Source organism: Pongo abelii, chromosome 23 (assembly GCF_028885655.2).
Source record: "Pongo abelii isolate AG06213 chromosome 23, NHGRI_mPonAbe1-v2.0_pri, whole genome shotgun sequence".
Lineage (NCBI taxonomy): Eukaryota > Metazoa > Chordata > Mammalia > Primates > Hominidae > Pongo > Pongo abelii.
The window spans coordinates 55319981-55346993 of NC_085929.1; the positions used below are offsets into that span (position 1 = coordinate 55319981).

General features: G+C 56.5%; 1 protein-coding gene across 7 annotated transcripts in view; it reads left to right on the forward strand.

Annotated features, from left to right (window-relative positions):
- The window catches only part of TAFA5 (TAFA chemokine like family member 5), a 367025-nt gene that overhangs the window by 218704 nt on the left and 121308 nt on the right, over positions 1–27013 (forward strand). For 6 of the 7 annotated variants that reach the window (XM_054543821.1, XM_054543819.2, XM_054543820.2 and 3 more), the window contains exon 3: positions 8397–8524. In XM_054543821.1, the coding sequence (XP_054399796.1) occupies positions 8397–8524 (128 nt within the window). Of the gene's footprint in view, positions 1–8396; positions 8525–13714; positions 13829–27013 lie in introns of those variants that run through there. The other variant, XM_054543822.2, reaches the window with a different exon arrangement.

Here is a 27013-nt window from a genome sequence, read left to right on the forward strand (position 1 = left end):
CTCTCATCGGGGCCCTCCCGGGCCGTGTCTGCAGCAGCCCCTCTCTCATCGGGGCCCTCCCGGGCCGTGTCTGCAGCAGCCCCTCTCTCATCGGGGCCCTCCTGGGCCGTGTCTGCAGCAGCCCCTCTCTCATCGGGCCCCCCGGGCTGTGTCTGCAGCAGCCCCTCTCTCATCGGGGCCCCCGGGCTGTGTCTGCAGCAGCCCCTCCTCTCTCATCAGGCCCCCGGGGCTGTGTCTGCAGCAGCCCCTCTCTCATCGGGCCCCCCGGGCTATGTCTGCAGCAGCCCCTCTCTCATCGGGGCCCCCGGGCTGTGTCTGCAGCAGCCCCTCCTCTCTCATCAGGCCCCCGGGGCTGTGTCTGCAGCAGCCCCTCTCTCATCGGGCCCCCCGGGCTATGTCTGCAGCAGCCCCTCTCTCATCGGGGCCCCCGGGCTGTGTCTGCAGCAGCCCCTCTCTCATCGGGGCCCCCGGGCTGTGTCTGCAGCAGCCCCTCCTCTCTCATCAGGCCCCCCGGGCTGTGTCTGCAGCAGCCCCTCTCTCATCGGGCCCCCCGGGCTGTGTCTGCAGCAGCCCCTCTCTCATTGGGCTCTCCCGGGCGGTGTCTGCAGCAGCCCCTCTCTCATCGGGCCCTCCGTGCCGTGTCTGCGGCAGCCCCTCTCTCATCGGGGCCCCGGGGTTACAGTAGCACTGACTGAGGTCCGGAGAGGGGCTTGAGGCGGGAGATGAAGGCCTGGCTCCCAGAAAGCAGACAGTGCTCAGCAGGAACAGACGTGTCCTTCTCCACTTCTCCACGCGGGACTCTCCCTGTCCAAGGCTCTCCTTTCCTCTCCCCCAGCCTCTGCTGGCCTGCTCTGCCCCGGGAGCTCTAGTCGTACCTGGGTACACTCTCCCCGGTGAGGTCAGGCTCTCACAGCCTAGTGTCTGTAGAAAGGCCGACGCCCACCCCACCCCACCCACTAGCTTCCAACTCCTTTCCTTGCACCCCTGCCCTGGAGCTGGAAGGCGACCTCTGCTGTCCCCAGCCCCCTCCTGTGTTCCTAGGGGCAGCTGTCTGTGACACCAGTTACTTGTTCTGGAACACTGACTGATTCGATGAAAGAATGGTCTCAGGATCCAGCAGCCCTTTGACCAAAGCCAGCACAGTCTCAAGCAGACTGGGGTCTGGAAGTGCCCCTTGGGTAGGAAAGGAGGGGAGTGGAAGCAGGCCTGGGTTTCTTCTCCCTTGGGAAGGGGTGTATTGGGTGGGGGTGCCGCTGTGACCTGCTTCTTGGTACATGTGAGTGTATGTGTGGATGTGCATGTTTGCCTGTGGGTACCTGTGTGCATGCACTCCAGGGGCAGGGCTCGTCCTGTCTGCAGGCCGGATGAGAGCTTGTCTGGCAGTTCTGAGATCATCACAGGTTCTCAGGACACTCAGTAGCAAGAGCCGTCCCACTTCAGCAGTTCAGGTGTTCAATCCTGTATACCAAACAAGTTCAGATGTCTGATCCTGTATGGCAAACAAGTTCAAATGTCCGATCCCATGTAACAGACACACCCCGCTGGATTTTGACGGTACAGCTCCTCCCATGCCAGCTGCCCAGCCCTACTTCAGGCTGAGAACCCCACTCAGCTGTCTGCTTCTCGTCCCCCAAGTTCCGGCTGGGGAGGAGGGGATGGGAAGAGCCCTCTGGCTGTTACTAGAAGCACTGCCAGCTGTGGAGAGGCCCGCAGCCCTTCATCCCTAGGGCCTGGTTCAATGGATGTGTATTTGTCCCACATCAGTGGGTGCCCGAGGCGGCACGCAGCTTGAGTGGGTGTCTCATGACCAGCTCCTTCCATCTGGTAGAGGACATGGGGCAGAGGGTAAAGGCCCCTGTCTGCAGAGATGACCTTTGCAGCCGGGCCTAGAGGTGGCTTCCACCCTCCCTCCGCCCTGCATCCGCGTCCTCCAGCTGTGTCTAGAGCTGTAGATGCAGGCGTGGTGAGAGGAAGCTAGGTGGCAGCTCCCAGGGAGGGCTCTCCTCTAAGGCACTGGGGTGTGTCCCCACACTTAGGACATGGCACACCCTCCTCTGCGCTGGTCCACCCAGATGCTGTGGGCCGCCCTCCTGGGACCCTGCCTGCCCACTGGGAGTCAGCACAACCCTCACCTGCCTTTCCTAGGGTATACTTTCCTCCCAGGCCTTTGTGTAGATGGGGTCTTTGAAGTCCCCTTTAACTTGGCCCCTGTCACCCAAACAGCCACACTGTTCTGTCTTCAACTCCATTCAAGGGTTGCCCAACTGGTTTTGGCAAGTTGGACTTTTCGGCAAATTGATTGGGAGCCTGAACAAGGCTGTGCGGAGGACCTGTGGCCAGCCAGGCCCCACCCACATCTCAGCCCTTTCTTCCCCATGCTGTTTGCAGGGTCACCAGGCCTGCTCCTCTCTGAGACTTCAAGGAGAGCCTGGCTCCTTCCCTGCCCTGGCTGTCTCCCTCCCCTGAAACACAGTCCCAGCCCGCACTGGGCAGCATCCTCTGCGCTCTGCCCTCCTGGAGCCCAAGGTTTTTATGCTGCTACTGACAAGGGTCTAGGTGCGATGGCTGCGTCATCCTGGGGACTGGGGGGCCTTGGAGCGGGAGCTGGCCTCTGTCTGCGGAGGCAGCTTGAATGTACACACAGAGGGTACCTGGGGTGGTGGAGGGAGCCAAGCCCTTCTGTAGAGCTGGGGACTCATTGCCAGGGAGCCAGGTGGCCCCGGGGACGATACGCTTGTATAGTTAGTGAGTCTGCAAGAGGGCACACAGTGGACTTTGTGTGTGCACGTGTGCGTTTGTGTGTGGACATGTGGCTGTGTGTGGTGTGTATATGTGTGTGCCTGTGTCTACGTATGTGAATGGCATATATGTGTGTGATGGAGAGCATGGTGTGGGACGGAAGATGAGGCTGACTGGTACCTTGGAGAAGTGTTTCCAGGTGGAGAAAGAGCACTGCTGGCCCAGGGCCTGGCTGGGCTGGGACTCGGGGGCTGTGGGGTCCTACAGAGGCTTGAGATCGGTGAGACTCTGGATCCAGTCTGGACAAACCCACTCTGAGATGCACTCCTATGTCCCCTTTCCAGCCTAGGCAGGGGCTCCCTGGCTCTCTTCTCCATCCACATCCTAAGCACCTGCTCCTACCGGCCCGGGGACAGGCACTGCGGACATAAACACGCATGAGACCGTGTGCCCTTTACCCCCCGTGCCCTTTACCTGTCGTGTGCTCAGGACCCCCCAGGTTGGCGCCTGTGGATGGGTGATGACGTTTGTTGGCCCAGAGCCCACGTTTCAGTCACTGTCACTCACGCTACCTCAGGAAGCTCTGTCAGCCCCTGGGGATGCTGCTTCCCTTCCCTGAGAGCTATTGCAACATTGGGACCAGAGGGGAGGCCTCCTCACCCGTGCCCGGGGAAAGGGAGTTGTGAAATGTATGCTTGAAAGGCCCCTTTGTTCCCGGGACATGGTGGCCCGGCGCTGTGCCTCTGACCGCCTCCAGCAGGAAGTGGGCTGGGGTGGGTGAGCCCAGCTCCTGCCATCAAACAAAAGGTGTTGTGTGCTCAGGGCCGGCCCGCTGGTGCCCTCGGGAGGGCCAGGCCCAGGAATGGGGCAGGCCTACTGCCTGCTTGTCCCTTTGTTCTGCAAATGCTGAGAGCAGGCAAGCCCACAAAGTGCCTTGCATGAATGTACGTGCGTGTTTACATGAGACTGTATGTGTGCGGATACATAGCTGTGTGTGCATGCGTGTGTGTGCATGCGTGTGTGTGCATGCGTGTGTGTGCATGCGTGTGTGTGTGCATGCGTGTGTGTGCTGCACCTGCAGATACGTGTTTGCGTTTGCGAGCATGCATTTAAATGGACATGTGTGTGCCTGTGTGTGTGCGTGCATGCCTCTGCGTGTGGTGTGTGGTGTATACATGTGTGTGTGATGTATACGTGTGTGTATTGTGTACGTGTGTGTGGTGTGTGGCCAGGCATTGCAGCTACAGCATAGGCAGGGCTGGAGCCACCTTCACCAGCCTAAGTCCCCCCGGACCCCGCTGTCCTTCCTTCTTCTCCTTCAGGTGACCCTGAGCACCACCGTGCATATTACCACATCATGTCTGGCAGGGATGAGGGTCCTCTCCGTAGACAGCCAGTGGGCTGGGCCCTGGCACTGGAGCGGGTGTGTGTCCAAGATGCTGAAGGCTGGCACATCGCCCTGGATCCCTCCCTCGTCCTCAGCCCCACAGTCCCAGTGAGCTCTGGTGGCTTCCATCTTAGCCTGACCGAGAGGGCCCCAGCAACACAGCCTGTGGGTTCTGGCCAGCCGAGCCTTGTGCTGGGTGGGGTGCTGGGGCCTGCACTGTGTCCACCCTCAGCGTCCTTCTCCTGGGACTTCCCAGCCCAGAGCATGAGCTTCATGGTAGGCATGAGGTCCCAGCTGAGCTCGGTAGTGAAGGATTTGAGCCCAGGCCACCTCCTGTCCACCCTCTCACAGCCTGCCCTGCAGGCAGGTCAAGACCTGCCCTTGGACACCACCCATACTGCCCGGGTTTTCTGGTCTGTGCCAGCCCCACTCCTGCTGGCCCAGGCCCTGTCCTGTGCTGCAGAGAGTGCCAGACCTGGCCCAGGCAGACGCAGAAACATCTACCTGTTGCAGTTGAAGGGCTCACTTCACCTGAGACAGCCCAGTCCCTGCTTCTGGCTGTTAGGGCAGAACAGGACAAGCACTGGGGACCCCAGGGGGTTTCTGAGGCCCCGTTCAGCTCAAGATGAGAGCAGGAGCCACATTGCACTGAAGACTACCCTGGGCGCCATGCTATGGGGTGGATGGGAGCCCACGTGGGGATTTCTTTTAAGCCACCCTGGAGCCTCTTCCTTTCATGTCCTTCAGTGTTGGTGCTAGAGAAACACACCCCCAACACACACACACACCCCCCAACACACACACACACACACACACGCACACGATGCTTTCTATAATTTGTCCAGCTCTTTTCTCAGGCATTGCAAGGGGATTTCTGCTATTGGGGCATGTGTGTTTCATCCTGTAGCTTCCTTGTGGGTTTAAGGCTCATGTTCGTGGGTGTCTGAGATTTTCTACCATATTTACTGTCACCCAATACGATGCATCAGGGATGGGAGACACAGCTGCTGGCGGCTTTCTGCAGGAATAGAACAGACAAGAAAAGGGGCCTCGGGAAGACACATGAGAGATTCCAGCCATCTCCCTTCATGGCGCCATCCCCCCTCTCAGCGCTGTCCCTCGGGGTTGGTGGAAGCACAGCAGGTGTCTGGGACCCTCTGAGGGCCTGGGAGCTGCAGCCTGGGTGGCTTGTTCATCCTGGAGTTGCCCTGGGAAGCCAGGAGGTTCCTTGTCCCCACGTGCCACCGTCAGCGGCAAGAAGCACAGTTGCTTTCTCACGGGGGAAGACACTGATTCTCAGCTGGAGTTTCCTCACCTGTCTCTTCAGGTGAACGAGGGATGTTCCCATGTCTCCTGGTCCCCTGGCTGTCTCAGCCGGCTCAGGCTGCCATAGCAAAACTCCGCATACTGAGGGGCTTAAACAACACACGTTTATTTTCTCTCGGTTCTGGAGGCTGGACATTAAGGTCAGGATCATGGTGCTGGTAGGTTTGGTTCCTGGTGAGGATCTGATTCCTGGCTTGTAGGCAGCATCTGCTTGCTGTGTCCTGAGATGGTGCAGGGGGGTGGGGAGGGGAGAGAGAGAGAGAGACAGTGAGCACACATGCTTGAACTCTCTGGAGTCTCTTAAGGACAGGAATCCTGGCAGATCAGGGCCCCACACTCATGGCCTTATCTAACCTTCTTCGCCTTCTGAAGGCCCCATCTCCAAATCCAGGGGTGAGGCTGCACTGAGAGGATATTCCATCCCCAGCACTGACCTGGAAAGGGATTGGGGGTAGCCATGCCCGGCTGGTGGACGCCTGCCTGCCTGGCTGTGGGTGTGAAGGTGCCGGGGGTGGAGTAGGGCAGCACTGGCTGGGACACAGCACCCCACAGCGTCCTCTGCCATGGGTGCTGTGGCAGGCATGACCAGCCCATCTCAGACTCCTCTCTGCTGCAGTCATGTGGGCTTCAGGCAGCTCCTCCCGCCTTGTCAGAACTGAGGACGAGAGCCCAGTCATTCTGGCTGGGATGGTGTCCCTTTGTCTGTCTTCCAGAGGGCCCCTGACCTCCCAGACCTGCCTCCCCTGCCTGTACCCTCATGGGGTGAGGAGTGAGCTGTTCCCCGGGACCCTGTCCTCTGCTGCCCACTGCTCCTGTAGGGGCAGCCACTGCCTGCGGTCCAGCAGCATGATTGGCTGGCCCTGTGCAAAATGAAATACAGGGCCCTTGTTAAAAAATATTCAGAATTTCAAGACATGGGAACTGCAGAGCGTTGTCCAAGAAGTGGCCCCTCCTGTACCTGCAGCCGTGTGCAGCAGCCTGTTTGCATAGCCATGAAGCCAGCCGGACGCCCGTCTGGAAGACGGTGTGTTAGCACACATGCATGCACACATGTGCATTTGCAGAACTGTTTATGTAGTAGTCATATCCCTCCTATGGCGAGGAATCTCAGAAATTTTTTCAGGTTTTCAAGTAAACAGGTATCCTGGGGAACTACAGTTCTGGTTTATGCAAATTGAGAGTCCTGTGTTTTATTTTAAAAAAGGAAAAGAGGTGACATGGAAGAGAAAACCCAGAAGAGAGGAGGAAGCCAAGGGCTCTGGAGCTTTGTGAGAGGGACCGGGGCTGCAGCCGGGAGGTGGGGGCTGGGGGCCGGGGGCCACTCGTGCCCTGGGCCTGGGTGTCTGTGCAGCCTGGGCCTGGTGTGGGTGACAGAGAGGCCTTCCCCACTCTGCAGGGCTGGCAACTGAGGCAGCCCAGACACTGCGTTCTCTGCATCCTGGGGCCAGTGGACCCATCAAACATTGAGCCCTAGGAAGGAGGGATCCAAAGGGAAAACAGGAAGGAGCTTCATGCGTGCATTGCCCGCATCCAACAAGATGAGTTCCAAGCCTCTACCCCGAGGAACTCGGAACAGCGAGGACCCCGAGGAACTGTGAGTGGGCGAGCAAGGGGAGGAAAAGGCCCACCCTGGCCCTCCCAGCACTGGCGTGAAGCGAGCCACGTGCAGTCCATCCACTTTGCACGTAGCGTGGGGCGCCTGGCTCTCACCAGCGAGTGCAGCGGGAATATGTGACTTCATCCATTCTCCTAGAGCCCTGGACCCAAACTTTCAAACTTCTTTTTCATGTAAGATGCAAAGTTCCCCCTGATCTCCCACCATAGGGTTAAAGTTGGTGGTAGAACCCTGTGTATATAAGTGTGCATGTTTATCACTTAACCTTGAACAAAAATACTGCCTGGCAGGTGTTTGGTGTCTGATCTGAATGCCTACGTGTTTCAACTGGATAGCAACCCCCATTTGTAGGTCCAGTTTTTATAAAATTAATTATGTGTGCATTAGGAAGGACATATTTTTTCCCAGTTTGAGAAGTGACTAATCGTTCTTTTGAGATTCCCGCAGGGAGGGTTATGTTAAAACAATCAGCTTTTACCCCGCCATGAAGTCCTTGCTTCTTGGGCTTTCTGGTGGAGAGTAATCTCCAGTCTGCTTAACACATACAGCCACAAAATTGGGTGGGCCTCCAGGGAAGAGAGAAAATGCAGTTCTCTATGGCATGGGAGGAGTTGATGTGGGCTTCAGAGTCCTTGTGCTGGTGGGGAGCCAGTGCCCCCATCCACCTGCCCTCCCTGCCGCCTGCCCTGTCCAAGGGCCATCACAAGGACTCACATCCTTTAATCTTGGAGCCTTGACATGGCTGGTGCTAGGCCGGCCCCAGGGGTCAGCCCGGCATCTGCAGATGAGATGTGGCAGGGGTGGGATGGGGGCCAGGGGTTGCTGTAAAATCCTCCAGTCAAGGATGGGGCATCGACTCCCCATCTCCTGCCTGGCCTCACTCTGAGCTCCAAGCCTGGGCCCCCTTGGTTCCCTCCCTGTGCACAGGCTGCCCTCGCTGCATCTGAGGACATCCTGACTGGGAACCCCTCCTCGTGCCTTCTCCTGGCTCTCCAGTGGATTCCAGACGTGAGAGAGTGAGGCAGCCACGCTGCAGGAGGGGCCATGGCTCTGCTCCACAGACGTGTCTCCAGCTCCCTCGGTCACTGCTTACTGCTCCACGACTGGCCAATGGCAGAGCGGGACTTGGGGAGCAAGCACTAAACCAGGAGACCAGGAAGCTGGCGAAGCCCCTGGGCCCAGTGTCCCTGAGGGAGGGTCCCTGGGTGGAGCCACGCCAGGCATTGCCTGAGGGCCCCCCCAGCCAGTGCCAGGACCCAGGTGCCCTCAGCAACACCCTCACGATCCACGAGAGCAGCACTCTGACTGCCTCTCTCTTTTCTCCCACAGCAAGAATCATCAAGACCAAGCAGTGGTGTGACATGCTTCCGTGTCTGGAGGGGGAAGGCTGCGACTTGTTAATCAACCGGTCAGGCTGGACGTGCACACAGCCCGGAGGGAGGATAAAGACCACCACGGTAGGTGGCCCTTGGCTTTCTCGTGGGTGTGCTGGGGAGGGGGCATGTGTGTGCGGGCCTTGGACGCCACCCGGACTCCAAGGGGACAGGTGGCAGCTGCTCACTCCGTCCTCATGCAGAGAGGCCAGGGCCCTGTCTCCTCCCCCACCTCCCTCTCTGGGGCTGAATTCCTGACCATCTGTCCTGGGGCAGATGGTCTGTGAGTACCTGGGGGCTAAGAGCTGGATGCAGAACCACCTGCAAGGCTGGTCAGCCCAGAAGTCAGATCACTGACCAGGCCCCGAAACCCACTGGTTAGAGCCGTCTTGTTTCCGGGACTGATGTGCCCGTGATTGCAGGCTGGAGGAGGCGTCCGCCCCTCCTGAAGATGAACTTCTGATAACTCCCCCAGGGCACGGCGGGGGTTCTGTGGAGACAGGGCCAGGTGCAGGTTCCTTCCATGTGTGCTCCTTCCGTCCCTGGGCCTGGCCTGGTGGCTGCTTATACCAGCAACCCGGAGGGCCCTTCAGCTCCTCTCTCCCCCTGAGTGGGGCATGCAGCGCACCCCGCCCTCCCAAAGCCACAGCTGACCTGGGACTCTAGAGCTGCTCTTCCCAAGGGCAGGAGCTTGGGGAACGCCGGGTGGCCCTGGGCCTTTTTTGAAGGCGGCTCCTCCAGGTACGCCACGGATGCTGAGGCGGTTTCCCCTGCAGAGGGGCAGAAGAGGAGAGCCCACGCCCACGTGCCTGGGGCTCGGGGCATTCCCATGGGGTGGCCTCGACTTCTCACTAGCGAGTGGCACCCCCTCATCCTGGCTGCTCCTCCTTTGAGGTTGGCATTGGAAGCTGAGGACATGAGTGGGTGAGCGTTTCCCTAATGCGGATCCGGGCTCCACGCTCTGGGAATGTTAAGTCAGGGAGATCTGTGGCTGGACAGAAGGATCTGGAACGCCCCCTGGCATCCCAGCCTCCTCCCAGGATTGCACAGGGAGAGGGGGCTGCAGCTCCTCACACTGGGCTGCAGGGAAATCCTTCCCCTTGCTGCCTGAGCAGCCTCCAAGAGAGGGCTTGGCTGGGCTGTTCCGGCACTTGGTTCAAGAGGCCAATTTGGTGGAGTTGCTCCAAGGAGAACCACGGATCCCTGGGGTTCTAACGTAATCCGGGGCTCTCAGGGTCGTCTTCTGAGAGTCGCACGGCTTTCTGCTGCAGCCAGGATGTCAGTGAGATGGGCAAGGCAGCACTCCAAGCCCCCCATGGGTTTCTCAGGGGCCTCTTGCATTTGTGGAAGTTCATGCAGACTCAGCCTCGCTGGCAGCCCAGGCCCCCACCGGTGTAGGCCTGCAGGAGGATTGTGGGGCCAGGCACTGGAGCCACCCCGAGGCATGCAGACAGGACAGATGAGGGGCACGGGTTGCTCTAAGCTGAGGTCCTGGGCTTTGCCTGGTCAGGGTTTGTTTATCTGGCATTCAGTGCGGAAGCAAATGATTCCGTTCTGCACCCATGAAGTGCGCAGTGCTCTACCATGTCCTTACTGCCACCTGTCCGCAGAGGGGGCCTAGGCTCTCCTCTGTCCCTGCTGGTTGGGGTTCCCAGGCCTGCGTTACCGCCCTAAGTCTCCAGCAACACAAACAGCAGGTGCATTCCATCCACCTGTGGACCCTGGTCAGGCGCAGCCTTTCGTTTCCCTTGTAGAAGCTTCAACATAAGCGGCCACCTCGCCCTGAATTTGGGAGGGATGGGTGTGAAAGCCACTCTGGGTCCCAGCTTCCAGTGACCCATCACTTCTCAGTCGCCCCTTTGATGAGCCCCTCCTCCTCGTGACTCGAGGCCCACAAGGCGCCCAGGCCGGCGTTCGGGCCGCACCCCTTCAGGAAGGGACTTGGATGCACCTCTGTGAGTTGACTGCTCAGTTCACCGGGGTGGGAAGTCGGGGAGTCCACAGACCCTGTGAGAGCTGACGGTGGATAAAGGTGTCGTCACTTGGACGCGGGCAGGCCGGCTGAGCCAGTGACAGGGCCAGGACTGGCCCAGCCCCTCCAAAGGCATCGAGGTGCTTGGCAGGAACAGGACTGGGTCCTTACCTGGAGGCTGCTGGCATCATCACATTTTGGTTTTTGGTAATTTATTGGGGTGAAATTCACATAACATAAAGTTGTCGATTTTAAAGTGAGCAGCTCAGTGGCATTGGGTACACTCACAGTGCTGTGCCACCACCCCTCTACCTTGCTTCAGAGCATTTGCATCCCCCTGGAGGGATGCCCTTCACCCACCGGGCACCATTGGGGTCTTCAGATCTGCGTGAAGGCTTCTCCTGGTGCAGCTCTGCAGCCGCTCCTGCCAGGGTCACCGTGGCAGACCTTTTGGCCCCACTAAGGGCAACGCTAATTAAAGTGACCAGTGAAGCCCCCCACACGCAGGGCGCACACTGGTAAGTGGGGGACACAGATGTGGCCTGTCCCCAACCTGTCAGGCTGCCTGGAGAATGCCTTGTCAGACAGCTTCATGGTGTTTTCCTTTCTTCACTGTTGGCCCAAACCCTGGACCCAGCCCTCCCTGCCTCCTGCGTTCACCCAGAACGCCTGTCTTCTCCTCGCTCCTCCTCCCCTTTAGTTCTTCAGCACCTGAGTCATTCTCATGAAGTCTCATCAGGGACCCCTTCACCTACCCCAGAGCCAGACCAGGGCCACCCAACCAGCCTCCCGCGTCCGTCCAGGGCCGCCCAAGCAGCCTTCCACGTCCATCCAGGTCTGCCTGGCCAGCACGGCCTCTGTGTGTGCAGAGACGGGGAACCGAGGTGCTCACTGTGTCAGCTCAGTCCAAGCCCCCCACCAGGGGAGGCAGTGAGCCCCTCTTGTTCTGGGGCATTTGAGGCAGAGGCTGACCAGGCACCTCGGATATTCCAGAGGGGTTCGAGCCTTCCTGGCTTTGGGAACAATAGCTGCACCTGTCCTGTGCTTAGTGTGCTCAGAGAGCCTGGCGGAGATGGCTGTGGACTCCCCTTCCCTTAGGCCTCACAGGCCTGGGAGCTCAGTTTCACAGGCTTGAATACTGCAGATGGGCGAGCTGGAGTGACGGCTGGTGGCCAGGTGTACAGAAGTCCAGGGAGGTGGGATTGATTCTGCTTGGTCTGCTCAACACAAAGGCCAGACCTGGCTTGGTGTGAGACCCCACGTGGCTTTCAGCTCAGGAGACTCAGATACTCTGATCTTCCCATCGTTAGGACACTTTGCAGGGGACCCCCCAAGTCTCTGCTGGTAGAGGCTTAGAGGGCACCTGCAGGGACCAGGGACATGGGCAGGTGGGAGTCTGACTGTAGCAGGACACTCTGTCATCCAGCAGAGGAAGGACGGCTGTCTGCTTCCAGGCCAGTCACTCTCAAGCACCCTGATTCTTCTAGAGAGTGAGGTCTCATAGGTGGAGGGGACGGCTCTGCTTTCCTGGGGGAGAGTGTGTGTCGGGGGCTTAAAGACCTGTCTCTCAGCCTGTGCCTCATGTTGCCATGGCGGGGGCACCTTGTATACATGGGCCGCGGATGCCTGGGCCGGTGGATCTCGGTGAGTGACAGTGTGCTCACTCCAGGGGACCGGGGTGGGCCCTGTAATCTTCCCAGGTATCTCGGGAGAAGTCTCTGGGAACAGCAGGAGAGTCGGCTCCTAATAGAATCACTGGCCTGTGGTGACCTGTGTTCAAAGCTTTCTGAAAAGGTTAGTTGAGCTCTTGAACCAAACACCATAGAACTGGAAGCTACAATCCCAGTTGTGCGATTGCATCTGAGTTCTCTCCTAGATGGTAAATTAGCGCTACATGAGATTTCACACTTTACCATAAATTGGTTTTCTGAGAGATGATGACGTTCTCATAACTTGGCTTTTAGAGACCCAGTGGATACTGAGTTGCTGCTAATTCCATCCTAATGGCCACGTTCTCAGATTAGAGCTCGCCTCCAGCCCAGGCCTGATGCAGGCAGCCACTCGCTCCCAGCCTGCCCAGCTACGCGCCACCATCGCGCCGAGCCCCCGTCACTCCCCAACCCCTTCCCGTGTGGGCCGTTGCCGTTTACTTCTCTGTGTGGCCCCACCAGAGTGTGGTTCACCTAGCACGGGCGCTGGGCCTAAGGGTGCTGCTGCCCCGTCCCCTTGCAATGCCTGTGCCTCTGTGTGTGACACGTGGATTCACAATTCATAGATTAACCGAGTGTGCACCCCAGGCACATGCTGATGCTTGTGTTTCCAGGATCACTGCTTTTTTGGGGATGGAGTTTTGCTCTTGTCACCCAGGCTGGAGTGCAAGGGCACAATCTTGGCTCACTGCAACCTCCACCTCCCGAGTTCAAGTGATTCTCCTGCCTCAGCTTCCCAAGTAGCTGGAATTACAGGCACCCACCACCACACCCAGCTAGTTTTTGTAGTTTTAGTAGAGACAGGGTTTCACCATGTTGGCCAGCTTGTCTCAAACTCCTGACCTCAGCTGATCCATCCGCCTCTGCCTCCCAAAGTGCTGGGATTACAGGCGTGAGCCACCGCGCTGCCCAAGATCACTGCTTTTGAAAGTGCTGGCCGTCACCCCATTGGTGGGTTGTGAAACTAATTTAATAGATCATGACCAGCATTTAAAAGGAGGAAGGAATAGAGTGAAAATGTGAGAAAGCATCTGTGTCAGGAGGGTGAGCGCCCGGTGACAAAGCACGCCCCTGGGCACACACGCTCACATGGGAGAAACCTTTCTCCTAGGTTGCTATGAAAGGCCGGAAATCTGCGTCCTGTGGGGACTCGAGAGAAACTGACCTCTGCGGTGCTTTTCCAGGCACTGCCTCGCCGCTGGCTCTACCCTGTGGACGTCCACCTGCCCCAGGCGAGGGCACCCTGGGTGGGTGTTGCAGGTTCTCCCGAGGTGTGAGCAGCGCTCCTTCTTGGCCCCCCACTCTGGCTCCTGCTCCCTGGGGACAGGCCTAGAGCTGCTGTCTGCCCTCCTTTCCATTCCTGTGCTCTGCCTCTGGCTTCCTCTGTCCTTGAGCTGGGCTTGCAGAGCTGGAGGAGGAGGGACAGGCAGGGCTGGTGGGGCCGAGGGGAGCAGGCTGGGCCCACACACGAGCAGGTCTTCTCTCCACAGACGTTCCTTGGCTGGGGCTGCGAACCGCACATGCGACTGGCTTTTGGAAATATTCTCATCAGTGTTTGCTCCGCCACGTTTTTGTAATGTTTATGTATTGCAGGATACTTGTCAGTGAGCTGTGCCATCTCCTACATCAGAATCAGCCAGCTAGATGGAAATCCTGTTTGCACATTCACTATTGAGTACCACCTTCTAATTCTGTGCAGCGTGAAATCACAGCTGTGGGGGTGAAGAAAATTCAGTGGGGTTTCTGTATGGTTCTATTCGGGAACTTGTATTTCATGGAAACTCATTACACTAAAAGCCCATTTCCCCAACATGAGAGATTCTGAGGATGTGCAGACAGCAGCTGCCGCTGATCTCGTGGGGGCTTGGATGTGTAAATTCCACCCCGGCCAGGCATCCCAGGAGTGTGGTGTAGTCAGGCCATCCCAGGGCCTCTGTTGGATATGGACAAGAGGACACTGAGGTCTCCTTGGGGCCTGGCGGCCCGGCCAGCAGCCTGCCAAAATGCTGTCTCTTCTCTCATCTTGCCATAAGCTGCTGCTGACTTGGGCTGGGCAGCTTGTGCTGTCCGCCTGCCGGCGAGTTCTGCAGGTCGGACTCACCCCAATCGATGATTCACGTCACCTACAAGCCCCTCTGGAAAAGGTTCTGTGGTCGTCTTGTGGTTGGAGAGTTCTCCTGTTAGCATCTCCAGCAGTGCTGAGCATCGTCCTAAATCCTTGCTTGGGATTTAGGAGCCGGCTTGCTACAGGGAGGAGCCTTCTGGCTGCACAGCCCCTGTCCCATTGGTTGGCTTGCCTTGTCCAGGCCACCAGGACCCTTGCCCCTGAGCTTCCTGCAAGCTCGGAGCCTGGAGGAGGGGCCCATCCCAGGAAAGGCACCTGTGCGGTAGCAAGCTCAAACCGTGAGGTCTCTTCATTCTCGGATTCTGAGGGCCTAGCGTGTGTCAACGTGGCCCCACTAACAGATCCATGGGAAGAACAGGCTAGGACCCCTGCATCAGAGCACCCCCAGCGTGAAGAGGGAGGTGTCAACACTGGGGTCCTGGCCCAGCCCTCCAGTGTCTGTGCCAATCCACCAGGCGGCTGGGGCACAAGAGTGCGTTCCCGTGCCAGGCCCTCGCCCAGGGCGGCCCTGCAGAAGGACAGAGTGTCCGTGGCCTGCACACTGAGCCCTGATTCTTGGAGGAACCATCCACGGGAAACAGCAGACACTTTTGCACCAGGGTCCCAGTTAAAGAGGACTAGACACTCACACTTCCTTTATGTGCCTTCTGGAACCCCCTGTAGGGTGACAGGGACACGAAAGGGGGAAAGTGGCCTCCTGCTTTGAATGCAAACTCAGCAAGACAGGTCTGGAAGGATGGGAGCAGGTGGACGGAGCTGACAAGCAGAGCTGAGCCCCAGGGGAGCAGTGTGCGGGCTCCGCCTCCATTCTGATGCAGGGCAGTGCTGACGGCCTCCTCCCAGTGCTGTGGAGGTGGGCCCAGTTGACAGGCTGCATAAGAGACCTCTGGTCCTTCCCACCCACCACCTGGGCCTCAGCTCCCTGCAGAACCCAAAGAAGACTGGACTCACAGAGGCTCATGCTGGAGAGGGAGAGACCTGGGCAGCGCTGGACCCTGCAGCGGAAACACAGCCAAGCATGGCAGGAACTTCTGGAAACCAGGAGATTAGGTGAAAATCGACGTTCTGAGGTGAGATCCCCACTCAGCTCCCTGAGGGCTCAGTGAAGAGACAGGAGGCTTCTTTCTGGATACACTTCCTGCCTGTGTGTCCTGAGGCCGCCAAAACCAATGACCACGTTCTGAGTGGCTGGAAAAGGCAGAAACATATTATCTCAAGGTCCTGAAGGCCAGAAGGTCCAAGATCGAGTGGTCAGGGCCCTGCTGTCTTGGGAGGCTCTCGGGGAGGCCCCTCTCTTGCCTCTTGTAGCTTCTGGTGACCCCAGGTGTTCCTTGGCTCGTGGCCACAGCACTCCATTCTCTGTGTCCGTCTTCATGGGGCTTGCTCTGTTTGCCAAATTTCCTTCTCCCTTCTCTTATAAACACTCCAGCCATTGGCTTTAGGGTCCATTCTAAATCTAGGATGATTTCATCTGAAGATCTTTGACTAATCAAACCTGGAAAGAACCTATTTCCAAATCAAGTCAGATTTTGAGGATCGCCAGTGGACATGAACTTTGGGGTCCCCCCATTCCACCCACTGAACTCGCCAAGCCTAGATCAAACCCATGGGTGCCATGAGTTGGGGGCCAGAGGGCCCTGCTGTGAAGCCCACCTGCCACCAGCCGGCTGTTCAGTGCTGTGCTCCTAAACATGGCGGAAAGCAAAGGTCACTCTTTGGGAGGGAAACAAAACCAGAAGAAGACAAAGGAAGAGGAGCGAGGAACGTAGAGGCCGCAAGGAGTCATCAAGACAGCAGAGGAAGGGCCAGCACACCAGCTAAACCACAGCTCAGCCTCAGAGACAGCAGACATGCATCCAGACACAGGAGGGGGCTAGGAGGCGAGGAGGCCGGGGGTCGGGGTGGGGCAGGGAGGTGAGGAGGCCAGGGCCTCCATCTTCCTCCTTGTGGGTGCTCTGCTTCCTGTCCCTGGGTCTCAGCCTTAGGGACATGTTTGGCAGGTGGAAGGGTGTGGTTGTGACCCCATGTGCTGCCTGGAACACTGGCTCTGACCCCTGAGCCCTGTGGGTGTCATTACCCCAAGCCTGTCCTGCCAGAGAGAAGAGGGGAGCTCAGGACTGGGTGAGGAGTGGGGCCTGCTGGCCCGACCCAGGCGCCTCAGGAGACAGAAGTGAGCCTGGCCAGCAAGCCCACACCAGCCACAGATGTCACCACTGAGTTTGGACAGTGAGTCTGGATGCTGTTGGTGGCCTGGCAGTAGACAAGTGGGATGGGGAGCTCATTAAAGGAGTGCCAAGAAGCCTGGAGATTTTACATTTAAGTCTTTAATCCATCTTGAGTTAATTTTTGTATAAGGTATAAGGAAGGGGTCCAGTTTCAGTTTTCTGCATATGGCTAGCCAGTTTTCCCAGCACCATTTATAAAACAGGGAATCCTTTCCCATTGCTTGTTTTGTCAGGCTTGTCGAAGATCAGATGGTTGTAGATGTGTAGTGTTATTTCTGAGTCCTCTGTTCTGTTTCATTGGTCTATTTATCTGTTTTGGTACCAGTACCATGCTGTTTTGGTTACTGTAGCCTTGTATTATAGTTTGAAGTCAGGTAACATGATGCCTCCAGCTTTGTTCTTTTTGCTTAGGATCCACACATACGTATATTGCAGCACTATTTACAATAGTAAAGACTTGGAATCAACCCAAATGCCCATCAGTGATAGACTGGATAAAGCAAATGTGGCACATACACACCATGGAATACTATGCAGCCATAAAAAAGAATGAGTTCATGCCCTTTGCAGGGACACGGATGAAGCCAGAAACCATCACCCTCAGCAAACTAACACAGGAACAGAAAACCGAACACTGCATGTTCTCACTCATAAGTGGGAGTTGAACAATGAGAACACAGGGACACAGGGAGGGGAACGTCACACACCAGGGCCTTTTGGGGGGTGAGAGGCAGGGGAGGGAGAGCATTAGGACAAATACCTAATGCATGTGGGGCTTAAAACGTAGATGATGGGTTGATGGGTGCAGCAAACCACCATGGCACATGTGTACCTATGTAACAAACCTGCACGTTCTACACATGTATCCCAGAACTGAAAGTAAAATTTTAAAAAGAGCCTGGAAAGTGCTTTGGGAAACTGTACACATACACACATGTATATGTATATGTGGCACAGATGTGTGCATACATGTACATGTGGTATACCTGTAGGTACTGTACGCCTGTGTGTGTGTAGCAGCAGAATGTGTTACAAATCCAGTAGAATGTTGGAGACGTAAAACTGAGGCAATCTCTCAGAAAGCAGAGAGTAGAATTTTCTAAAAGAAATGGGAACTAGGAAAGGAAAACAGTAGAGAATCAGAGGATTGATTCAGGAGTTCTGAACGATATAACCTCCTGAAATAGCGGAAAATGAAGAAGAAATTATCAAAGAAATGCTTTCTAAAAACCTCTCCAGAACTCAGGTGTTGGTTTCCCCCGTGAGAGTACCCACCAAGCCCAGAAGATGAATGAATACAGTCGCATCCTAAAGCATGCCAGCATGACATTTCAGACTACGGGAGATGAAAAACATCCTCAAAACTCAGAGGGAAAAACCAGGTCATGGGCAAAGATGCCCACAGCAGAGCGTCGTCGGGTTCTCAGCAGATCGCCGAAGCCGGGTAACAGTGTTGCCAGGTCTTGCAGAGCGCAGGCTGCAACTCTGACCTGGAATTCCGTCACTGCTGGAACAGGCCGTCAAGGGTGCAGGGAGAACAGGCTCCAGCCCTGGACATCCCAGGAGGAGCCCTGCACGTACCTGTGCTTCGGAAGATGAGGGGAAGGGGTCAGGGGACAAGGGGGGTCTCCCGGGGAGAGGGCAACGAAGAAGCACCCAATGCTTTTAGCAGGAATTCGCAAATGAATTCCAAATATGCAGGCATTCAGGGAGGGAAAAAACGAAGATTTTTCTAGGAAAACAAGCACAAATGCCCTGAGGCTCCAGCGTGGGAATGTTGGAGAGCTGTGGCCGAGCCAGCACTGCCTCAGCTGGACCCGTTGCCCACGTATTCATCAGGCCCCGTTCTCTGTCGGGCACTGCAGGTGCCATTGGAGAGTTCCAGTGCTTCTCAGGGACCACAGAGCAGGCATGGCCCCTGCCCTCCAGGAGCCACACGGGGGTGATCATCACTGGGCACAGCTTCTGAGGGGGGTGATGGTCCTGTTGAATTGGTCAGGGCACAGTCAAGGGAAGAGGGTCCACCCAGGTCCTCTGGGCCAGCACCCCGGAGAGCCTGGCTTAGGCGTCGAGAGGGAGCAGCATGTCACCAGGAGTAAGGCCCCAGGCTGGGCAGGGCCAGTCTGCAAGGCCCGGGAGCCATCTGTCCTGCGTGTGGTGGGGGAGGACACAGAGCCACTTCATCTGGGAGTGAGATAGAGCTGCCTTCGCGAGCCCGGGCGGGCTGTGGAGCTCGTGGCCTTGCATGGCCAGGGCAGGGCTGCTGCGGACAGCAGGCTGCGGGCTGAGCAGAAGCGGAGGACCCGGGAGGGTCTGCAGTGCCCTCTCCCAGACACAGGCAGGCGAGAGCTGAGGTGGTATCAGGGTGCACCCAAGTGTCCCCACCCGACCTCTCCCTTGGATGCCCATGGCCACTTCCTGGCCCCCTGCACAGCAGACACTGGGCCCTGCTGTGGCCGTCATTAGTCAGCAAAGGCCGGGGCTGCTGGAGGAAGAAGGGGGACGCTGTAGCTGAACACTGAGCCTCTGTGGGGGCAGCGGGGAGGCCCCCAAGCAGGAAGGTGGTGGCTGTGGTTGTGGAGGGAAGTCAAGAGGTGTCTTGGGGGAGGATCCACAGTTACCAGGCAGCCAACCACACACAAGCAGGGAGGGAGGACATGGGCCTGGCAGACCTGTGTGGGCGCCATCCTCCCGTGCGACCTGTGTCTGCCCTGTCCCACCCCCACTAGGAGCCTGCGGTTCATCTCCTCTCCAGAGCACAGCCAAGCCAGGGCCTTGGGGCCCCTCCCCGCACAGGGACCCTGGTCCCAGCCAGGCTTCCCCCTGGCCCCATGAGGTCAACTAGGAATTCACGCAGCCCTTTCAGATTCTGGAAGCTTCTTAAGTGACTGGGAGTTCCACCCCCGCCCCCCACCTTCCAGTCCTCCATGTGAGCCTCTTCCCTTTCCATTGCTGGGAGCATTCATAGCCCCCATCCTACACCAGGCTTGCCCTGCAGGAGACAGGGTGCAGCTTGTCACTTCCTCCCTTGATGTGACAAGGTGTCCCCTGCCCCCGGCTCACTGTCACCATGGCTGAGGGCCCGCCCTGCCCTCCACCATCTGTCTGTCCCCATGTCCCCCCAGCTGACATGTTCTGAGCAATCCTCTTTGCCCGGCCAGGTCAGCCCAGCCTTGAGGACTTGGGGAGCACCACTGTGGAGGAAACGCAGTTTTAGTCCATTTTATGGGCCCAGGGGTATTTTCAACTTTTTCTTTTGAATCCCATGTGGGGAGGCGTGCAGACATCCCTCTCGCCAGGGTCCCTGGCCTGCACACACCTGCAGGGGCTCTGCTTCCCAAGGGCCGGCTCACCTCCCCCGTCCTTCTGGAACTAATGCCAGGTGGACGCAGAGCCGGGAGGACTGCAGAGAACTGTCCCTCGGGTGAGGTGGCATGTCCTGTCCCCCTCGGAGCCCTCCAGCCAGCAGCTCAGCCCTGGCCGCCTGAGCCAGAGCCCAGAGGCTCCAAGTCTGTCTGGAGTGTGATCAGATGGCGTTCATGGAGCCTGACTCAGGGAACCAGAGGGAGAGGGAGGCTGAGCTCAGGAAGAGATGGCTGCGATGGCCAGGGGAGAGGAAAACTGCCCAGAAGGATTGTGAAGGAACAGGATAGAGAAGGACATTCCCTCCCCTCTCACCAGCCCAAGAAAGCAGGGTGGTGGTGGGCCGAGGTGGCCTGAGGACTGACCCCCTGCATTCTTTCCCAAGGACAAAGAAGGCTGAGGCTTCAACAGGCCTGAGAGACGGAGCAGGGGTGGGTATTAAGCCAGAAGTGGCCCGGGACCCACACCTAACTAATCTTTGTTCTGCAGAAACAATAAAAAATACTAAGTCATTACTCTGATCCCTATCTGCAATCCATTTTGCGTTCTTTTGGTCACTGCTATTCATCACCACAATAATAGCTGGACATTTTAATAGATTCTGTGTGTAAACAAAAACGTATATGGCCAGCACCACATCAGCTAGTATTGTAAGCAGTGACACTCTTCATTTTCTCAGCAGAAATGAGCCCAGAAACAAAAAATTGGTTTGACCAAACCCACGTTATTTCTGTCTGCACTTTGGGCCAATTTCGTAATGGGAGACATGACACGCTGGGCGCCATTTACAGTAATTGTCCTGTGTTAGGCTCAATCTTCCTTAAAGAAGTTGTTCTTTGAATCGTTTTAAATACATATATGGCAAATGGCTGAAATGTGAGGACGCTCGCCCAGTGCAGAAGGGTGGACGGGGTCTGTCGTGGAAACCCAGTGGGTGTGGCGGGGATTTCCCGGTGCCCCCTACTGTTCAGAAAGTTACGTTAGGTTGGGTCAGGGTGAGGATCAGGCTTAGGGTTTGTCTGAGTGACATGATCAGTGCCTCCTTCTCCTTTTCCCTGCCCTTGCTTCCCTGTCTTCTCCCCACCGTTCCCATCCCTCTGACACTATTTTGGTGCCAAGTCAGAGACTGGAATGCACAGATGAGACACGTGACCCAACATCTCTGGGACACCCCTCGAGAATCGCTGGAGGGGTCACTTTTTGGTGCCAAATGGGCCTGCTTCGTTGGCCTCTGAGTCTGGCACATCACTGGGAAGAGAGATGGGAAGGGCTTGCTGAGTAAATGGCAGACAGCACTCTGTTTACCTGGCGAGGACTACAGCAAGGTGCTCACATCCCACCGTGCGTAGCCAGGAGATAGAGGGGTCCTGGAGACCATCCTCCGGCTATGCAGGTGCAGGGAGCCTGGTCTCCAAGACATGGGGAGACACCCTGTCTTGTTGCTGGCAGGGCAGCTTCCCAGAAGTTCTCATGATGTTCACGATGGAAATGCAATGCCTTGGTCCCCACCACGCTGGCATCTGGGCACGGAGCCTCCACAGGGTTTCCCTGTGCTCGAGACGTATTTCTGAGCAGCACCTTCCAGGGCCTGGCTGTGGTCTAGAAGAACTCTGGCTCACAGTGCAGACCACGGAATGTCCTGGAAGGGCTCCGTGTCCTGCCCAGGCCCCTGGGGACCCTTTCTGGGTGGATCCCAGAATAGGCACTTCTGGTTCCTGCCTCAGGCCCCCTCATGCACAGCGAAGTCACACCCACGTGAAGACCCCAGATGAGGAACCCGAGTGGCCCCCTCTCCCGAGGGCGCTAAGGCCACTGTCCCCTGCTGGGCCAGGCTCCCTGACAGCCCCACTGCGTGGTTGCCCAGGCAGGAAGGTGGACGTGAGCTCCATCTCGATGGGTGAGGCTTTGGGATGCTGGACTTTCAAATGACCCTGGAATCTACACAATCCTAGGGGAAGGATAGGGTCCCGCCTTAGACACTGGAGTCTTCCCCATAGAGGAGCCTGTGAGGGACAACCTCCCTGGCCATTCTAGAGCCGCCTGGGCCACTGCCCCCGTGCCACCGTTGCAGCCTGCCCACCGCCTTTGTCCCACCCACTGCGTGTGACCTCGGATCCTCACCAGAGCACTGCCCCCGTGCCGCTGTTTCAGCCCGCCCACTGCCTCCGTGCCGCCGTTTCAAGCCCGTTCACTGTGTGTGATCTCAGGTCCTCACCAGAGCCGTTGGAACCGGTGCCACTGTCTGATTCCACGTCTCATGAACTGATTGGCAGAAGGTGATGGCCAAGTGCTGGAAAACCTGTTTTTCTCCTAATGGTTTATAATCCTTATAATCTTACAGATGACATCACTTTGAGATTAATTTCTTTGTAAAGGACAAAGGTGAACTTATTTCTTCCTGACTGTACTGTGGAAAGTACGATCAGGGCGGGGCGCAGTGGCTTACGCCTGTAATCCCAGCACTTTGGGAGGCCAAGCAGGCAGATCACTTGAGGTCAGGGGTTCGAGACCAGCCAGGCCAACATGGCGAAACCCCGCCTCTACTAAAAATACAAAAATGTGCCAGGCGTGGTGGCACGCACCTGTGATCCTAGCTACTTGGGAGGCTGAGGCAGGAGAACCGCTCGATCGCTTGAACCCGGGAGGCAGAGGTTGCAGTGAACTGAAATCACACCACTGCACTCCAGCCTAGGCGACAGAGCAAAACTCTGTCTCAAAAAAAAAATTTAATAAACATACTTGTGTGCGTGTGTCTTTATAGTAGAATGATTTATAATCCTTGGGGTACATACCCAGTTATGGGATTGCTGTGTCAAATAGTATTTCTAGTTCTAGATCCTTGAGGAATTGCCACACTGTCTTCCACAATGGTTGAACTAATTTACACTCCTACCAACAGTGTAAAAGCGTTCCTATTTCTCCACCTCCTCTCCAGCATCTGTTGTTTCCTACTTTTTAATGACCGCCATTCTGATTGGCGTGAGGTGGTATCTCATTGTTTATTGCGGCACTATTCACAATAGCAAAGACTTGGAAAATGAACCCAAGTGTCCATCAATGATAAGACTGGATAAAGAAAATGTGGCACATATGCACCATAGGATACTATGCAGTCATAAAAAAAGGATGAGTTAATGTCCTTTGCAGGGACATGGGTGAAACTGGAAACCATCATTCTCAGCAAACACAGGAACAGAAAACCAAACACCGCGTGTTCTCACTCATAAGTGGGAGTTGAACAATGAGAACACATGGACACGGGGAGGGGAACATCACACACTGGGGCCTATCAGGGGGTGGGGGACTAGGGGAGGGATAGCATTAGGAGAAATAGCTAATGTAAGTGGCAGGTTGATGGGTGCAGCAAACCACCATGGCACATGTATACCTATGTAACAAAACTGCACGTTCTGCACATGTATCCCAGAACCTAAAGTATATAAAAACAAAAATTGAAAAAGAAAGTAGATCAACATGCAAGGTAGGTGCACACCACAGGGGTAGTCATGGCCGGGGGTCCATCCTAACAGTGAGGTGCTGTCTCCAATCAGCTGGGCTGCACGCCACAGGACAGTCATGTCTGGGGTCCATCCTAACAGTGAGCATATGTAAAACTGGACGCTGGGCAGAGGCTGTGCAAGGAGTGAGTGTGTGGCTGCATTAATCCAGAAAGCCACGGAGGCTTCTATGGACTTGCAGGGGAGCCCATCTTCTCCTCTCTCCTCCAAACGCTGGAGAAGCTCGTTCTAGCTTTCTCTAGCCCCAAGACTGCCCTCTACCTGTGCCCAGCCTGTCCCCTGGGCCCCAGGTTCCCATCATGCCAGACCGGTCCTTTGTCACAGCACCTGTGTGTGCCATCTTCTTGGCTGGTGTGTCCAGATGTACCTCATTCTCAACCCAGTTCTTCGGACCCAGATAGCAGCACACAGGATACCGGGGCTCTGCCAGCCACCCCCTTCCAAATGACTTCTGCATGCTGCAGTGGGAATGAAATACGACGTGTGGCATGGGCGTTTGTTAAAGATCAGTCTTTAAAAATGAAATAGAAGGATTTGTGTCTGCATCCAAATTACTTTAAATGTCAACTCCCTGTTAAACCCAAGATATGGCAGGTGGCACAGGTCCTTGGATGACACCTCTACCCCGTCGTGTTCATCAGTGCTGGTGTCCTCGTCACTGCGGCTCTGTCCCTGGGTCCCTTCGCATATCACCTCTTCCTGAACTGGAATATAAATCTCAGGCTCCATAGGCTTTGGGCATGATTGAACCACTGTGTGCTTCCCAGACTGACAAGCCCCTTCCAGGGACGCGGCCATTGTACCAAAAAGACTGCCTGGGTCAGATCCCACCGTCCTCCCCCTGCCTGGAAGAGTGACTGCTCTTCTGCATGCTAGGGTGGGAGACCTTGTGGAAGTCAGTTTATCTTTAGAGTTTCAGTTTCCTTATCTGTAGAAGGGGGTAAGGATGCCCCCAGGGTTGACCCTTCAGGTTCATGGGATGATAAGAAAGGAAAATGGTGGACGAGAAAGGTTTCTAAGGCTGTGCTGTGCTCCTGGCCCTCTTGCTTGCTTCTGCCCTACCTAAAGCACAGAAAAGTTCTCTGTGTAGGAAAAGGATTCTTGTTTTCCGCATGTGGCCAGAGTATTCTGGAATGTCTACATGCCCGATTAGAATCCAGCATTAGAATGAAGTCAGACTCTCAGCCTCTTCTTTGGGGAAACCCCTGCCCATCTGGTCACTGGTGCTGTGCAACAGGAAAGACCCGGGATGCTGGTTGCATTGCTGCAGCAGGAGTGGCCCGGGGTGTTGGTTGCATTGCTGCAGCAGGAGCGACCAGGGGTGTTGGTTGCATTGCTGCAGCAGGAGAGACTCAGAGTTCTGGTTGCATTGCTGCAGCAGGAGCGACCGGGGGTGTTGGTTGCACTGCTGCAGCAGGAGAGACTGGGGGTGTTGGTTGCACTGCTGCAGCAGGAGAGACCGGGGGTGTTGGTTGCATTGCTGCAGCAGGAGAGACCCGGGGTTCTGGTTGCATTGTTACAGCAGGAAAGACTCAGGGTTCTGGTTGCATTGCTGCAGCAGGAGAGACCCGGGGTTCTGGTTGCATTGCTGCAGCAGGAGAGACTCGGGGTTCTGGTTGCACTGCTGCAGCAGGAGAGACTCAGGGTTCTGGTTGCATTGCTGCAGCAGGAGAGACTCAGGGTTCTGGTTGTATTGCTGCAGCAGAAGAGACTCGGGGTTCTGGTTGCACTGCTGTAGCAGGAGAGACTCGGGGTGCTGGTTTCATTGCTGCAGCAGGGGAGACCCGGGATTCTGGTTGCATTGTTACAGCAGGAGAGACCTGGGGTTCTGGTTGCATTGCTGCAGCAGGAGAGACTCGGGGTGCTGGTTTCATTGCTGCAGCAGGAGAGACTTGGGGTTCTGGTTGCATTGCTGCAGCAGAAGAGACCTGGGGTGCTGGTGGCATTGCTGCAGCAGAAGAGACCTGGGGTGCTGGTTGCATTGCTGCAGCAGGAGAGACTTGGGGTACTGCTTGCATCACTGCATCTCTCAAAAGCTTTGTTTGGTTGTTGGTTGGATTTGGCACTGTGTAGTCATGGCCATGTGGCTTCAGGTTCTCACAGGACACAGGGACATGTGACTGATGAGGTTTCAAGAGAGGAGGACCGGATGAGTGGGGGATTGCAGCTTCCCTCCTCCCGACACCCGGGACCCTCCACTCACAGAGAGAATGAACTTCTCCAGCGTTTGGAGGAGAGAGGAGAAGATGGGCTCCCCTGCAAGTCCATAGAAGCCTCCATGGCTTTCTGGATTAATGCAGCCACACACTCACTCCTTGCACAGCCTCTGCCCAGCGTCCAGTTTTACATATGCTTTGGAAATAAGAACAACTGCCAATAACACCATGACCTAAAGAAAGAAACAAGTAAGTGCTGAAAAGCATTGGGGCAAGCCCCCTGGGGCTCACAGGAGTGGAAGCCCGTGCCTTATCCTCTGAGCCCCAGCTATGACAGTGACCTCCTGTAATGCAGAAAAAGCCCTGAACTTCCTTCTCAGGCCTGGGTCTAACCGTAGGACCTACAAACTGTGGTGATCAGAGGGTTCACAGGCAGGCAGAGGTGGAATCCTACCCACCCAGGGGGCATCGCCTGCTCAGTCCTGCAGAGACTCAGCTCCCAGCCTGTGGCATGGCAGGGAGGAGAGGCAGTGGGTGGAGGTAAGTTTCACAGAAGAGGCACAGAGATGGCAGAAGAGCCTCTTAGCTAGAGTAGGAGTAAGCAAGAGGGCCAGGAGTGCACCAGGACCTGTGTTCTTCCGTTCAGCTCTCATTCTCAAAGGAGCAGAAAACTCTGCAGCTTAGACTGAAGTCTGACCTCCCAAAAGGGAGCAGAGCCCAGCCCTGAGGAGCCGCCTCCAGCTGGCTGGAAGCCTGTCAGGCATCCCATGAAGATGAGGGCCTGCTGCACATCACCCAGACCCATCCCGTGAAGAGGAGGGCCTGCTGCACATTACCCAGACCCATCCCGTGAAGATGAGGGCCTGCTGCACATCACCCAGACCCATCCCGTGAAGATGAGGGCCTGCTGCACATCACCCAGACCCATCCCGTGAAGATGAGGGCCTGCTGCACATCACCCAGACCCATCCCGTGAAGATGAGGGCCTGCTGCACACCACCCAGACCCATCCCGTGAAGATGAGGGCCTGCTGCACATCACCCAGACCCATCCCGTGAAGATGAGGGCCTGCTGCACACCACCCAGACCCATCCCGTGAAGATGAGGGCCTGCTGCACATCACCCAGACCCATCCCGTGAAGATGAGGGCCTGCTGCACATCACCCAGACCTTTCGGGCCATCCCGGAGTGGGCAGGGCTTCCCACACCTGCAGGAACCAGAGCAAGACTGGAGACTAGCTCTCCGCCATGCCCCATGGCTCGTTCTAGACCAGGATTGATTGACCTCTGCCTGTTCAAAAGGGCATTTTTTTTTTAAGCCTCAAAGTCAAAACTCAAGTATGAGCCTGTAAAAAAATAATAATAATAAGCACTATCTATGGAAAGCAATCCTGTCCTAAAGATTTTAGGGCAGAGGTAGCTCTGAAAATAGATCTCTGCAGTAAACAGACAATACTTTTATAGAAAGCGTATGCATGTTGGTCTCACAGAGATGGACTGCATGG